Consider the following 14,894-nt stretch of genomic DNA (forward strand, 5'->3'; position numbering starts at 1 on the left):
GGATATAAAAAAAGAAAATAGGTTATCCACTATGAGATTTGTAAAATGTTTTCATGTCCGCATATCGCGCGGATACTAATACTAGTTTTGTTAATCCATCCATGGCATTATATGTGTTAGTATTTTCTTATTAAACCAAAAAAATTACAGTATATTTTTATAGTTGAAGACAATTTAATTGTAATTTTTTTATTTTTAATAACATATTGTTACTGCCACAGAAATGTCGTGATAATGTTTAAACAATCCCACATAGATCGAAACAAATGAAGTATAATATTGATACTATATAAGAAAGCTAAGTGCTAACGAGGAAGAGTAAACTAATTACACTCTTCAGATCCCTCCTCTTTTGCTGACGAATTGTATACTGTTAATTTCTCAACGTTAATCCTAATCTGCTTGCATAACTGAGCAACTCTGCTATCGACTTGCAGTCATACTAGCCATGCCCAACTCAAGCCCAACTTCTTCTTCTACAAGAACTGTTTCCAGTTCTTGGCCTGTCACTCTTTTCATCTCAGTATCAATACCAGTTATTCTAGGAGTAGTTGTTTACCAACTCGAGTCCTTCGAACCGGTTTCTTATCCAACCCATGTGCTCTCTAGCGACCCACCCATGGTCGTGCCAAAGCGCAACAATCAGATGCTCCGCGGCTCAGAAAAGATCGGAGTTGACCAGCTATTGTCACCTGAAGACGTAGCTTACGATCCGAATTGGGGAGTTATATACACTGGCTGTGTTGATGGGTGGGTCAAACGAGTAACAGTTAATGAATCAGTGGGGGATTCGAGGGTGGAGGACTGGGTTTTCACCGGCGGTAGACCACTTGGAGTTGCACTAGGACATTATGGTGAAGTTATCGTAGCCGATGCAGACAAGGTTAGTTGTTGACTTCTTGTCATCTTCCTTTCTTTTGGTATATTTTACACGTAATTTTTTGGAGTTGTTGAGATGCTTAGCTGTATACTACTGGTAGAAAAATGACTCAGTCACCTGGACCACAAGTATGAAAAAGTTTTTTAAAAAAATATTTGATTTGTCTACCTATATGGTAATATAGAACTAAATATTTATTTATAAAAAAAAATATAGAGATATAATTTTATTTCTCACTATTTGGATTATTTTAAACTTGCATTAATATAATAACTAGCACATTTTAATCAAGCATAAATTTTGAAGGACAATTTCGTCTTTAACTAAGCTAATACATGCATTAAAAAGCATTGTATTGCTAATACCATGATTTTCTATGCATTAGTTATGCATATGATAATACCAAATAGGATGTATAACTAATGCATAAGTTCAAAATATCTACCAAATAAGGTATTATTAATACACAAAGCTAATGCATGCATTATTTTATCCAATGCGTCCTACCAAACGACCCCTAAGGGGTAAAAACTTTGTGGGACCATGACATTTGTGGGGTTATAAAAAAAGTTATTAAGAGTAAAACGGAGAAAAAATAAAAAGTTTAAAATTAAATTATTTTTAATTGTAAAAAATGTGTCATTCTTTTTTAAACAGATTAATAAGAAAAGGGTGTTGTCTAGATTGAGGAGTACTAAATTGTAAGTATTGTAAATAATGGGATCAGTTGCATGTGCAGTATTTTGTTTTGGTCCCTCTCTGTCTCTCCCATTGCATGAGAAGTATTACTATTTGAAAAGTCGGACCGTTTTTCCTTTGGTCGTAAATTTCTCAAACTTTTTTTTTTAAAAAACTATTTTGAATCATTGCCAATGTTGACTTATAGGACTTTATTTTTTAAATATATATATATTTTATTTTTAAAAATTAAGTGGCGTGACCCTCGTACCATAAATCCCTTCACATAAATTTGGAGGAGAGCGAGTATAAGTACTATCAAAATATAAAACTCCCACCATTTTAGAGTAATTATACTAAGGTCCCATTAGTTTTTCTTCAAATAAGTAAATTTCAGTACCCCTTAGCCTGTGGAGTTCTGAAAACAGTTTTTTTTTTTTTTTTGGGTAATTAAAGTGTTTTAGTTACCAAACTTGTGAAATATTTACAGCGCCAAAACCAAAAGAAAGAAAACGACTGCACTAGACTGGGCAAACAAGCCCCAGTTCAACGTGCATCAACTAAGACTTCTAATGTCTCACACCTAAGACAGACATACTGGATGACCAAAACTAGCAATCTAGACAGGATATGAGTTTAACAGTTGAATGTAAGCTGCTAACTTAGGGGTTAGATTCGCTCTGAAATAAACCTCTTGAACGATCAATCTGATAACAACATCTGTTGTCTTCTCCTTGTTCTGAAAGATCCTGTTATTCCTCTCTTGCCATAAGCAGGGGTGTACGTAGCCCGATAACATCGGGTTCATCGGGTATAAATTTATATGCAAAAAATCACTAAAATCGCAATAAATTATAGATAAACTTATATAATGAGCAGGGGTGGCTGAATTATAAGGCCACTAAAGCAATGGCTCCGGGCCCCAACTTTTTTGGGGGCCCTGCTTTTTTTAAAAAGATGTATTCTATATATTATTTTTTGAAAAAATCGTACATATTAAAATATTTTTGATTTCTTATTTATTGGTAAAAAATTAAGATCACTAAGAATCTAAAAAAACATTGTCTTAACCTTGAATTTTCTTTAAAACATAATAGTTATTCTTATATTGATGGTTTAGATTTATTTTTCGAATAAAAAGTGTTAAGAGAAATAAGAAAAGTAGAAGATAATGATCTAATCTAAATACCCAATCAAATAAAAAAATATTGATTCTTTTCTAAATACATATATTGCTTATAGAATAATGTTAAAGTTCCCGTAACTATTGCCTCAATCGAAAGAAATTTTTCAAAATTAAAATTGATAAAATCTTATCTAAGATCAACAAATGTTCCAAGAGAGATTGAATGGATTAGATATATTATCAATTCGAAAGGAATTATTAGAACAAATCGATTATAAGATATTATTAATGATTTTGCATGTAAAATTACTAGAAAAGTAGATTTAATAAAAATATATATGATGATCTTTCTATTTTTGTAAAAATAAAATAAAATCTAGGGCCTCTCTGTGAAGCTTGGCTTTAGGCCCCCAATCTTGTTGAGTCGGCCCTGATAATGAGTTCAGTAGCAAGAAATTAAAGATTGAACTTGTAGAGTTTAAATCTTGAACCCGCCTCTGGGCATAACTAGTATACAACTGCCGCCAAAGTGACTCTATAAACACCAGCACTTGCACTTTTTCCTTTACACACCCTTTCAGCCCTTCAGATCTCATCTTTCCACTGCAAATTGTCCCTGGTAATACCTTGCCACAACAATAGCTTTTTCCATATGAAACCAGCTATCTCATAGCCAAAAAATAGATGTTGGATAGTTTCATTTTCCAGGTTGCAGAGTCGGCAGAGTATTTTTAACCCTTCTGGATGAACTAGAGCACCTATTGAGCCAGCATTAAAGTACAGCCCGATCCACTAAGCTCCCGCTATGCGCGGGGTTAGAGATTCCTAGTTATATGATAACAACTTTATCAGTTACGCCAAAGCTCCCTTTTGAGCAAGCATTATGTTATGATATTTAAAATTTTGAAAGGAAAAAAAAATTTGTACTATGTTCCTATCACCTATACAAAAAAAAAAAAAAAAAAAAAAAAAAATTGGAAAAAACTTAGACCACGAAATTTGTAAGAATCCTTTGAAAACTAAAGAAAACTCATAAACCTTTTGTTTTTAAGGATCAATATTGAATTGGGGACTGTACTAAGAAGCATAAGATCAGTTTGCTCTCAGCATAACCTCATATAATTGTTTAGAGGGAATGTTGGACAGGGCTTACTACTCAACGTTACTTCAGAGGGTGAAGTTAAAGTGCTAACAGAGGAAGCTGAAGGTCTGAAATTCAAATTGGCAGACGCCGTAGACATTGCAGAGGATGGCATGATATACTTCTCGGATGCTTCCTACAAATACAAATTCAAGGACTATATTTATGATTTTCTTGAAGGCAGACCTTACGGCAGATTGTTAAGTTATGATCCATTAACTAAACAGACCAAAACGCTACTTCGCGACCTGTATTTTGCTAATGGTGTTGCAGTCTCTCCAGATCAAAATTTTGTTATTTTTTGTGAAACCCCTTTGTAAGTCTTCAATTCTTTTAGTATTTCTTTAGCGGGCACCTTGATTTTCTGTTCAATTATTTCTATTTCCAATGGTTATAAATTGTAGGAGGATATGCAAGAAATACTACGTAAAAGGTGAAAGAAAAGGATCGGTGGATGTGTTTGTTGAGAATTTGCCTGGATATCCTGACAACATTCGTTACGATGGTGACAGTCATTATTGGATTGCATTTGCCACAGTAAGTTGAATATGCTAGTGTTTGTCATGAGCATATTCAGTAGTATATTTTTGCTGATAATTACTTCACAGGCGAAGACATATTCATGGGACTTGGCACAAAGATACCCATTCATCAGAAAGATAATGGCTATAATGGTGAAGTATGTTGGTCAGCCTCATGCAGAGAAAAATGGGGGTGTTGTATCTGTTGATTTACAAGGAAATCCGGTTGAACACTATTATGATCAGGACTTGACAATGGTGTCAAGCGCCACAAAGATTGGTGATCATTTGTACTGTGGTTCTGTAAAGTCTCCTTTCATGCTTCGCCTCAATCTGAAACAAAATCCTGCAGTTCATACTTCATAAAACACAGTTTTTTTTGCGCTGCAACCACCAAATAGAACTAGGGTCATCATCCTCTAGAGACAAACTACATAAGACATGCTGTAAAAGGTTATTTTTCAGCTCCATACTCTAATAGAATGTTTAATAGTTTATGAGTTTTCTTCTGCTAATAATATTTTATGAGATTTCTTGGAGTTTATGCTCGATCTGACTTCCTCAGATATCTGATAAAAGCTGCAGGAGCAAGATTAATAAAACACAAATATACTGTTTTAGGAGTACAACATTTCTTTTGCTCAGGATCATCTCATATCTATTGCTCATATTTTCTAATTTTATTACTTTAATTTATTTCTCTGTGACTTGGATGATCCAAGTGAGAGAAGCATACCCTCAATTTATACGGGAAGAAACCGCCATCAGATACATTATCAATGACACTAGCAGCCCCTCTTCGACCTCCCTTCATTAAATTGCTCAATTGCCAATACTGCTTCATTTTCTTCTTTTTTTGAATATTTTGTTTTCCTTTATTTAGCTCGGATTCTGTCTACGTCCCTCCCCTTTCCCTTACATTTCTTCTTCTTCTTTCTTTAATGTTTTTCTTTGTGTTATGTTGCATGCCCTGCTTGAAATTTGAGTTTGGCAGCACATGATGTGACCTCAATAGTACAAGAAAATTTAAAGCTTAGTTGAATAGAGAACACATGTTGTAATGAGACCCGGCTTAACTGAAGATAAACAAGGATTAAAACCAAACCACAAGTGGAATCTTTTCTTAGCTTCGAAAGATGCATAAAGAGGACTGCTGCTTCTTTCTATTTAAGAAAGACTGCCCAAGGCCTGTGCTTTTTCCCTTAGGATAAACTTTTTTACTTTTCCAGTAGAAGTTATTGGCAGATCTTCAAAAATGACAGTCCGAGGTGCCATATAATGAGGCAAATGATCCCGACAGAATTTGATTATTTCTTGAGCATCAACGTTGAATCCCTCCTCCAACTTGACGAATGCTCAAGGTGTCTGTCCCCAGTGATCATCTGGTATTGCTACTACAGCTGCTTCAAGGACTGCATGATGACTGCATAAAACTCTTTCCACCTAAACCGAGCAAATATTTTCACCACCCGAGAGTATAATATCCTTGATCGCGATCCTTCACTTCGATGTAGCCATCTGGATGTCTAACAGCAAGATCACCTGTATGAAACCATCCACCTCTATAGCTTCTTCTGTTGCTTTAAGATCTTTTAAGTATCCGCTCATCATAGTATTCCCTCTAAACATAATTTCACCCAGTCTTACCATCTTCTGGCACCCGCTCCATTGTGAGAGTATCTTTTACATCAACTTCCTGCATCGAAAAGTGTGGCACTCCTTGTCTTGCTTTACGAACATATCTTTCATCGGGAGGTAAAGTTTCCCACTCTGGCTCCCAAAGGCAAGATGTACAGCGACCATTCTCCGTGAGCCCATATAGATGAGATACGGAAAATCCTAACTCCTCCATCTTGGAAAGGATATCCAGAGGTAGTGAACCACCTGTCATTATGTCAACCTTGTGAGGAAGTGGTTTTCGGTCACTTGGGGGTGAATTTGCAATCATAGTAAGGGCAGTTGGTGCTGCGCTCATATGTGTGACCTTGTGGAGGGATATGTTATCAAATATGTCCTTTGTAGAGACGCGTCTTAGGAAAACATTAGTGCCACCAAGTGCAGCCAAACCCCAAGCAAGGCACCATCCATTGCTGTGAAATGTTGGAACAGTCCAAAGATATGTAGGCATTGAGCCCATCTCATGAATAAAAGAAGCAGCAATTGCACTGAGATATGCACCTCTGTAATTGAAAACAATTCCTTCGTGATGTTGTCCCAGAAGTATAGTTAACAGTTAACACTAATAGGGTCAAATTCACTTAATGGCCGCCTTATAGCAAAATCATTGTTTCCAGTTGCCAGAAGAGTTTCATATTCATTAATGTAAGAAGTTGCAACATAAGGGAGATTTTCAGAATCAGGGATTAATACGAGGAGAGTTTTGTTTTGTCATCTGCAAGAAGATCCAGTGCTCCTTGCGCAACATCAACCAACTGCTGGTCAACGAAAATGATTTTAGCTTATGAATGCCTCAGGAAAACTGATATCATAGCTGAATCATGGCGTGGGTTCAATGTACAAAGCCCTGCTCCTGCGATTGGCACTGCAAAATGCAATTCTTGTACTGCAGGTACATTAGGGGCCACTGTTGCAACCTACAGAAGAATTTAAAATTACAACCTGAGAATTTAAGGGTTGAGATGACTAGCTTACAGGAAAGATATTTTTTGTTGTTGTTGTTGTGTGTATATGATTACACCGTGATATATTTGTTAGTTTTTCCAACAATTATGGTGATGTATGGGAGAGGTAAGCAATGATGCAACTCTCCTTAGTGAGATAAGCAATGATGCAATGAGTGGTAGGTGAGATGGGAATATTGCAAATTGATCCTTCTTGGTAGGTGAGATTTGCACTTTTGGTCCCTATCTCAAAACTATAAATACCCCCTTCCATTTCATTGTATAACACACCAAAAAATATATCAAAACTCAAGAAGAAAGAGTTTGAGAGGGAGAGAGATATAGTTCCTTTAGGAATGTTTCCTAACAGGGGAGTGACAAAATAGTGAGTAGAAATACTAGTCGGGTATTTTTCGGGAAATACTTTTGTGTGCGCCACTATTTTGGGTAGAGCTCAGGAATTGTTGTACCTCCAAATTATTGGGGAAGTCTCTCTTTGTATGCCTGCTAAATGTTTTAGTGGAAGTTGGTGTCGGATTTGTGGACGTAGCCTAAACGTTTTAGGTGAACCACGTTAAATATTGTGTCATTTATTTTTGGTTTCGTTGATCATTTATTTTATTCCGATGTGCAGTAGTGTTTAGTGCCACCGGGTCCTAACAAGTGGCATCAGAGCTTTGGTTAGAGTACTATTCATACGTACGGTACTATTCATCCATACGGGCACTATTCATATCCACGGTTACTATTCACCGTCGGAATTTTTTTTAGATTGCAGAAGTCTGTCAAATTCTGATCTAAATGGAGGCGAGGACAAGCAAGATGGTCAACCTGAATGGCACAAATTATCACTTATGGAGAAACAAGATGAAGGATCTCCTGTTCGTGACAAAGATGCACCTGCCGGTGTTCAGTTCTCAGAAACCTGAAGATAAGTCAGACGAGGACTGGGAATTTGAGCACAACCAAGTGTGCGGCTACATACGGCAATTTGTTGAAGACAATGTGTACAACCACATTTCTGGTGTGACACATGCAAGGTCGTTATGGGACAAGCTCGAAGAGTTGTATGCCTCTAAAACAGGTAACAACAAATTATTTTACTTGACAAAATTAATGCAAGTAAAATATGTAGAAGGGACAACTGTGGCAGATCACCTTAATGAAATACAAGGGATTGTCGACCAGTTGTCGGGAATGGGCATAAAGTTCGATGACGAGGTACTTGCTCTTATGGTGCTGGCAACACTCCCAGAGTCATGGGAAACCTTGAAGGTTTCAATCACCAATTCTGCACCCAACGATGTGGTAAACATGGAGACAGTCAAGAGTGGCATTCTGAATGAAGAAATGAGACGCCGATCACAAGGAACATCTTCTTCACAGTCAGAGGTGTTGGCTGTTACGACCAGGGGGAGAAGTCAAAATAAGAGCCAGAGTAACAGAGATAAGAGCAGAGGTAAATCCAACAAATTTGCAAATGTTGAGTGCCATTACTGCAAAAAGAAGGGGCATATCAAAAGATTTTGCCGACAGTTCCAGAATGACCAGAAGAAGAACAAAGGCAAAAAGGTGAAGCCCGAAGAAAGCAGTAATGATGAAACGAACTCCTTTGGTGAGTTCAACGTTGTCTACGATGACGACATTATCAATCTGACAACCCAAGAGATGACCTGGGTGATTGATAGTGGGGCTACCATTCATGCGACGCCACGGAGAGAACTCTTCTCATCTTACACACCTGGAGACTTTGGTCGTGTAAAGATGGGAAATGCCAATTTCTCAACAGTTGTAGGCAAAGGTGATGTTTGCCTAGAGACCATGAATGTGATGAAGCTACTTTTAAGAGATGTCAGGCATGTTCCAGATATGCGCCTCAATCTGATCTCCGTAGACAAGCTCGATGAGGAAGGTTACTGCAATACCTTCTATAATGGCCAATGGAAGCTCACGAAGGGCTCATTGGTGGTGGCGCGGGGCACGAAGCAGTCAAAGTTGTACGTGACCCAGGCGAGCATCTCCCAACAAGTTATAAATGTTGCGGAGAATGATAGCAATATCAAGTTGTGGCATAGACGTCTTGGCCACATGAGTGAGAAGTCAATGGCGCGTTTGGTAAAGAAGAACGCCTTACCAGGTCTAAACCAGATCCAGTTGAAGAAGTGTGCTGACTGTTTAGCTGGGAAACAAAACAGAGTTTCGTTCAAAAGATTCCCTCCTTCCAGAAGGCAAAATGTGTTGGATCTGGTACACTCAGATGTATGTGGACCTTTCAAGAAGTCCCTCGGTGGTGCCCGATATTTCGTGACCTTTATTGATGATCATTCACGAAAGACATGGGTATACACGCTGAAGACCAAGGATCAAGTGTTTCAAGTTTTCAAACAGTTTCTGACCTTGGTGGAAAGAGAGACAGGTAAGAAGTTGAAGTGCATCCGGACAGACAATGGCGGTGAATACCAGGGTCAATTTGATGCTTACTATAAAGAGCATGGTATTCGACATCAGTTCACACCTCCTAAAACTCCCCAGTTGAATGGCTTGGCTGAGAGGATGAACAGAACTTTGATCGAGAGAACCAGATGTTTACTCTCTCATTCAAAGTTACCAAAGGCTTTCTGGGGAGAAGCTCTAGTTACAGCAGCCTATGTGCTGAACCATTCACCCTGTGTCCCTCTTCAGTACGAGGCTCCAGAAAAGATTTGGTCAGGAAGAGATATCTCTTATGATCAATTACGGGTATTTGGCTGCAAAGCCTATGTCCATGTTCCGAAAGATGAAAGGAGCAAACTTGATGTCAAGACAAGGGAGTGTGTATTCATCGGCTATGGTCAAGACATGCTTGGCTATAAGTTCTATGATCCGGTGCAGAAGAAGCTCGTCAGGAGTCGAGATGTCGTGTTCGTTGAGGACCAAACAATTGAAGACATTGACAAAGTAGAGAAGTCCACTGATGATTCTGCTGAGTTTGAGTTGCCTCCAACAGTGGTGCCGAGACAAGTTGGAGATGATGTTCAGGATAATCAACCTGAAGCCCCTGATCTTCCTAATGAAGATGAACCAGCAGATACTGAAGGTAACGAGGACAATGGTGATGATGATGCAGACGAGGAGGATCAACCTCAACCACCAATCCTCAATAACCCTCCTTATCACACAAGATCTGGAAGAGTTGTGCAACAGTCTACCAGATATTCTCCACATGAGTATGTGTTACTCACTGACGGGGGAGAACCCGACAGCTTTGAAGAAGCTATTGATGATGAACATAAGGAGAAGTGGATAGAAGCCATGCAAGACGAGATGAAATCCTTGCATGAGAACAAGACGTTTGAGCTGGTGAAGTTGCCGAAAGGCAAGAGAGCTTTGAAGAATAAGTGGGTGTTCAAGATGAAGCATGATGAACACAATTCCCTTCCGAGATTCAAAGCAAGATTGGTCGTCAAAGGTTTCAATCAAAGGAAAGGCATTGACTTTGATGAAATATTCTCACCAGTTGTGAAAATGACCTCAATACGCACGGTGCTGGGATTAGCAGCAAGCCTCAACCTGGAGGTTGAGCAGATGGATGTAAAAACAGCCTTCCTACATGGTGATTTGGAAGAGGAGATATACATGGAGCAACCAGACGGTTTCCAGCAAAAGGGGAAAGAGGACTGCATTTGTAGATTGAGGAAAAGCCTCTATGGCTTAAAACAGGCACCAAGGCAGTGGTACAAGAAGTTCGAGTCGGTGATGGGGCAACACGGCTACAAGAAGACAACTTCAGACCATTGTGTGTTCGCTCAGAAGTTTTCTGACGATGATTTCATCATCCTATTGCTCTATGTGGATGATATGTTGATTGTTGGCCGGAATGTTTCCAGAATTAATAGCTTAAAAGAACAGCTAAGCAAGTTCTTCTCCATGAAAGACTTGGGGCCAGCAAAACAGATCCTTGGGATGAGGATTATGCGAGACCGAGAAGCCAAGAAGTTATGGTTGTCTCAGGAGAAGTACATCGAGAAGGTACTTCAACGGTTCAACATGGAGAAAACTAAAGCAGTTAGCTGTCCTCTTGCTAACCACTTTAGATTAAGCACCAAGCAAAGCCCGTCAACAGATGATGAGAGAAGAAAGATGGAGCGGATTCCATATGCTTCAGTAGTAGGAAGTTTGATGTATGCCATGGTTTGTACACGGCCAGATATCGCTCACGCTGTAGGAGTGGTAAGTAGATTTCTTTCTAATCCAGGAAAGGAACATTGGGATGCTGTTAAGTGGATTCTCAGGTATCTTCGAGGAACCTCCAAACTATGCTTATGTTTTGGAGAAGACAACCCTGTGTTGGTTGGCTATACTGATGCAGATATGGCCGGAGATGTTGATTCTAGAAAATCAACTTCAGGATACTTGATTAACTTTTCAGGGGGAGCTGTGTCATGGCAATCAAAGTTGCAAAAATGTGTTGCATTATCAACTACTGAAGCTGAATTCATCGCAGCAACGGAGGCTTGCAAAGAATTGATATGGATGAAGAAGTTCTTAACTGAACTTGGATTTTCGCAAGACGGCTATCAGTTATTTTGTGATAGTCAAAGTGTTATCCACCTTGCGAAGAATGCCTCATTCCATTCCAGATCCAAACATATTGATGTGAGATATAATTGGATCAGGGATGTGTTGGAGAAGAGGATGTTGCGGCTTGAAAAGATCCATACAGACAAAAATGGATCGGACGTGTTGACCAAGACTTTACCGAAAGGGAAGTTTGAGTTCTGTAGAGAAGCTGCAGGGATAGTGGATCCACCATATAGTTGGAAGGGGGAGAATTGTTAGTTTTTCCAACAATTATGGTGATGTATGGGAGAGGTAAGCAATGATGCAACTCTCCTTAGTGAGATAAGCAATGATGCAATGAGTGGTAGGTGAGATGGGAATATTGCAAATTGATCTTTCTTGGTAGGTGAGATTTGCACTTTTGGTCCCTATCTCAAAACTATAAATACCCCCTTCCATTTCATTGTATAACACACCAAAAAATATATCAAAACTCAAGAAGAAAGAGTTTGAGAGGGAGAGCGATATAGTTCCTTTAGGAATGTTTCCTAACAGGGGAGTGACAAAATAGTGAGTAGAAATACTAGTCGGGTATTTTTCGGGAAACACTTTTGTGTGCGTCACTATTTTGGGTAGAGCTCAGGAATTGTTGTACCTCCAAATTATTGGGGAAGTCTCTCTTTGTATGCCTGCTAAATGTTTTAGTGGAAGTTGGTGTCGGATTTGTGGACGTAGCCTAAACGTTTTAGGTGAACCACGTTAAATATTGTGTCATTTATTTTTGGTTTCGTTGATCATTTATTTTATTCCGTTGTGTAGTAGTGTTTAGTGCCACCGGGTCCTAACAATATTAGACAACACCATTCTCCACAAATTACGAGATTATGAAGAAAAAGAATAGGCAAAAAAAATTGACCAAATAAAGCATTTTCGGATTGAGCAGTGCACCAAAGAACTTGTTTTTATCAGAAGTAGCAGCCTGAAACATTACGGATGTTCTCATGAAAAAGAAATCTCTTACAGTACACCACTGTGAATTAAAAAAAAATAATTAGAGATTCATTTCTGATTTTGAAGAGAACTTTATGATGTGGAAGATCAGACTATGCTGCAACCACATAGCATACTTAGACAGTACCTTGGCTCTGATACCAATTGTTGCGGAAGCCAAATGTATATAGTGTGAATAAGTCACAACTACTATACCAAAAATTATGACAGCCACCAAATAATAAATAAGACAATAAAGCAACAATAAAGGGAACACCAGAATTTACGAGGTTCGACTAATTTTGCCTACTCCTCGGACACAACCAATATTTTATTTCACTCCAAAAATACAAGTGAAATAATACTAAAGAGAGAAGATACAAATGCCTTAAACAAATGAGAAGGCAAATGAGAGGTGTGTTTAAATCCTAAACATTAAGCCTTCTTTTATAGGGGGGAAATCCCCCCAACCCTTCTCTTCCCACCGACGTGGGACAAATAGTTTTGCCCAAATTCAACAAATCTCCACCTTGGCAAAATTCCACATCTTCAATTTTCTCTCAATAACAAATTTTGATTGTGTCTTCATTCAATCTTCAGTTTTCAACAATGTTGATCAAATCCAAACAATGTTGAAACTTGACCGCAGTCACCACCTTTGTCAGCATATCAGCAGGATTCTCCGTAGTATGAATTTTCTTCACTGTGACTCCACCTTCTTCTATGATTTCTCGTACGAAATGATACCGAACATCAATGTGCTTCGTCCTTGCATGATAAACTTGGTTCTTCGCTAATTGAATAGCACTTTGACTATCACAAAAAATTGTGATACCTTTTTGTTCAACACCAAGCTCCTTTAGCAATCCTTGAAGCCAAACTGCCTCTTTCACAGCCTCTGTAATAGCCATGTACTCTGCCTCTGTTGTAGACAAAGCAACTGTTGACTGCAAAGTAGACTTCCAACTAACTGGTGCCTTTGCAAAAGTAAACACATAACCAGTAGTTGATCTTCGTTTGTCCAGATCACCCGCAAAATCTGAGTCACAATATCCAACTACAGACTGATTGTCTTCCTGCTCAAAAACTAACCCGACATCTACAGTATTATGAATATACCGTAGAATCCACTTCACAGCTTGCCAATGCTCCTTCCCTGGATTGTGCATATATCTGCTAATAACTCCAACAGCTTGTGAAATGTCAGGCCTTGTGCAAACCATTGCATACATCAAGCTACCAACAACATTTGCGTATGGTACCTTTGACATATACTCTCGTTCAGCTTCATCAATTGGCGACATAATAGTACTTAGCTTAAAATGGGAAGCAAGTGGAGTACTAACTGGCTTAGTCTTGTCATCTATGCCAAAACGTTGAAGTACTCTCTTCAAATATTCCTTTTGAGATAAACAGAGTTTCTTTGAACGTCTATCTCTAATTATCTCCATGCCAAGAATTTTCTTTGCCTCACCCAAATCCTTCATCTCGAACTCCTTCTTCAGTTGAATCTTCAACTTATCAATTTCTTCCGAATTCTTGGAAGCTATCAACATATCATCAACATATAGGAGAAGATATACAAAGGAACCATCTTTAAGCTTGTGCAAATACACACAATGATCGTATTTGCTTCTCTTGTACCCTTGCCGCAACATAAACTCGTCAAATCGCTTGTACCATTGTCTAGAAGATTGTTTCAATCCGTACAACGATTTTTCAAGTTTGCACACCATATTTTCTTTTCCAGCAACTTTGAATCCTTCTGGCTGAGTCATGTAGATTTCCTCCTCCAAGTTTCCATGTAAAAATGCAGTTTTTACATCCATCTGAACTAGTTCCAAATCCAATTGTGCTACCAAAGCCAACATAATTCTAATGGAGGAATGTTTTACAACTGGAGAAAACACTTCATTGTAATCAATTCCCTCCTTTTGAGCATATCTTTTGGCCACCAATCTTGCTTTGTAGCGAACATCTAATTGGTTAAGAAATCCTTCTTTCTTTGCAAATACCCATTTGCACCCAATTGCTTTCTTTCCCTTCGGGAGATTGGCCAATCTCCATGTATGATTCTGATGAAGGGACTGTATTTCATCATTCATGGCAATCCTCCACTTATCTTCTTCTGAACTTTGGACAGCGTCTTTATAAGTAGTAGGAACATCATCAGCTACAATTGAGGTTGCACAAGCAACCGTCTCTATGAGACGAACATGTTTTGTTATTGTTCTTTTTGGCCTGCTGGTTGCTATTGATTCAAGTTGTTGTTGAGGTTACTGAGTTGGAATCTCCTCTACTGGCTCTCCTTACAGAGGGTAAGCTTCATTTGTTTCCTCCTCTGCTTCTTGTGTAGGAAAAATAAATTTTCCCTCAAACTCCACCTGCTTAGAAGCAC

At 38.6% G+C, this 14,894-nt stretch overlaps 1 protein-coding gene and 1 pseudogene across 1 annotated transcript; one reads left to right on the forward strand and one right to left on the reverse strand.

The window, feature by feature from the left end:
- Positions 1–268: 268 nt before the first annotated feature.
- LOC107759420 (protein STRICTOSIDINE SYNTHASE-LIKE 6) lies at positions 269–4,886 on the forward strand. Its single transcript, XM_016577365.2, has 4 exons — positions 269–883; positions 3,831–4,141; positions 4,230–4,362; positions 4,434–4,886. Exons 1-4 carry the CDS (start codon positions 449–451, stop codon positions 4,710–4,712), a joined length of 1,158 nt encoding a protein of 385 aa, XP_016432851.1. The 5' UTR covers positions 269–448; the 3' UTR covers positions 4,713–4,886.
- A 503-nt stretch (positions 4,887–5,389) lies between these two features.
- On the reverse strand, positions 5,390–7,246 carry LOC107759421 (isovalerate--CoA ligase AAE2-like; annotated as a pseudogene).
- Positions 7,247–14,894: the final 7,648 nt, after the last annotated feature.

This window comes from Nicotiana tabacum, chromosome 3 (genome assembly GCF_000715075.1).
Source record: "Nicotiana tabacum cultivar K326 chromosome 3, ASM71507v2, whole genome shotgun sequence".
Classification (NCBI taxonomy): domain Eukaryota; kingdom Viridiplantae; phylum Streptophyta; class Magnoliopsida; order Solanales; family Solanaceae; genus Nicotiana; species Nicotiana tabacum.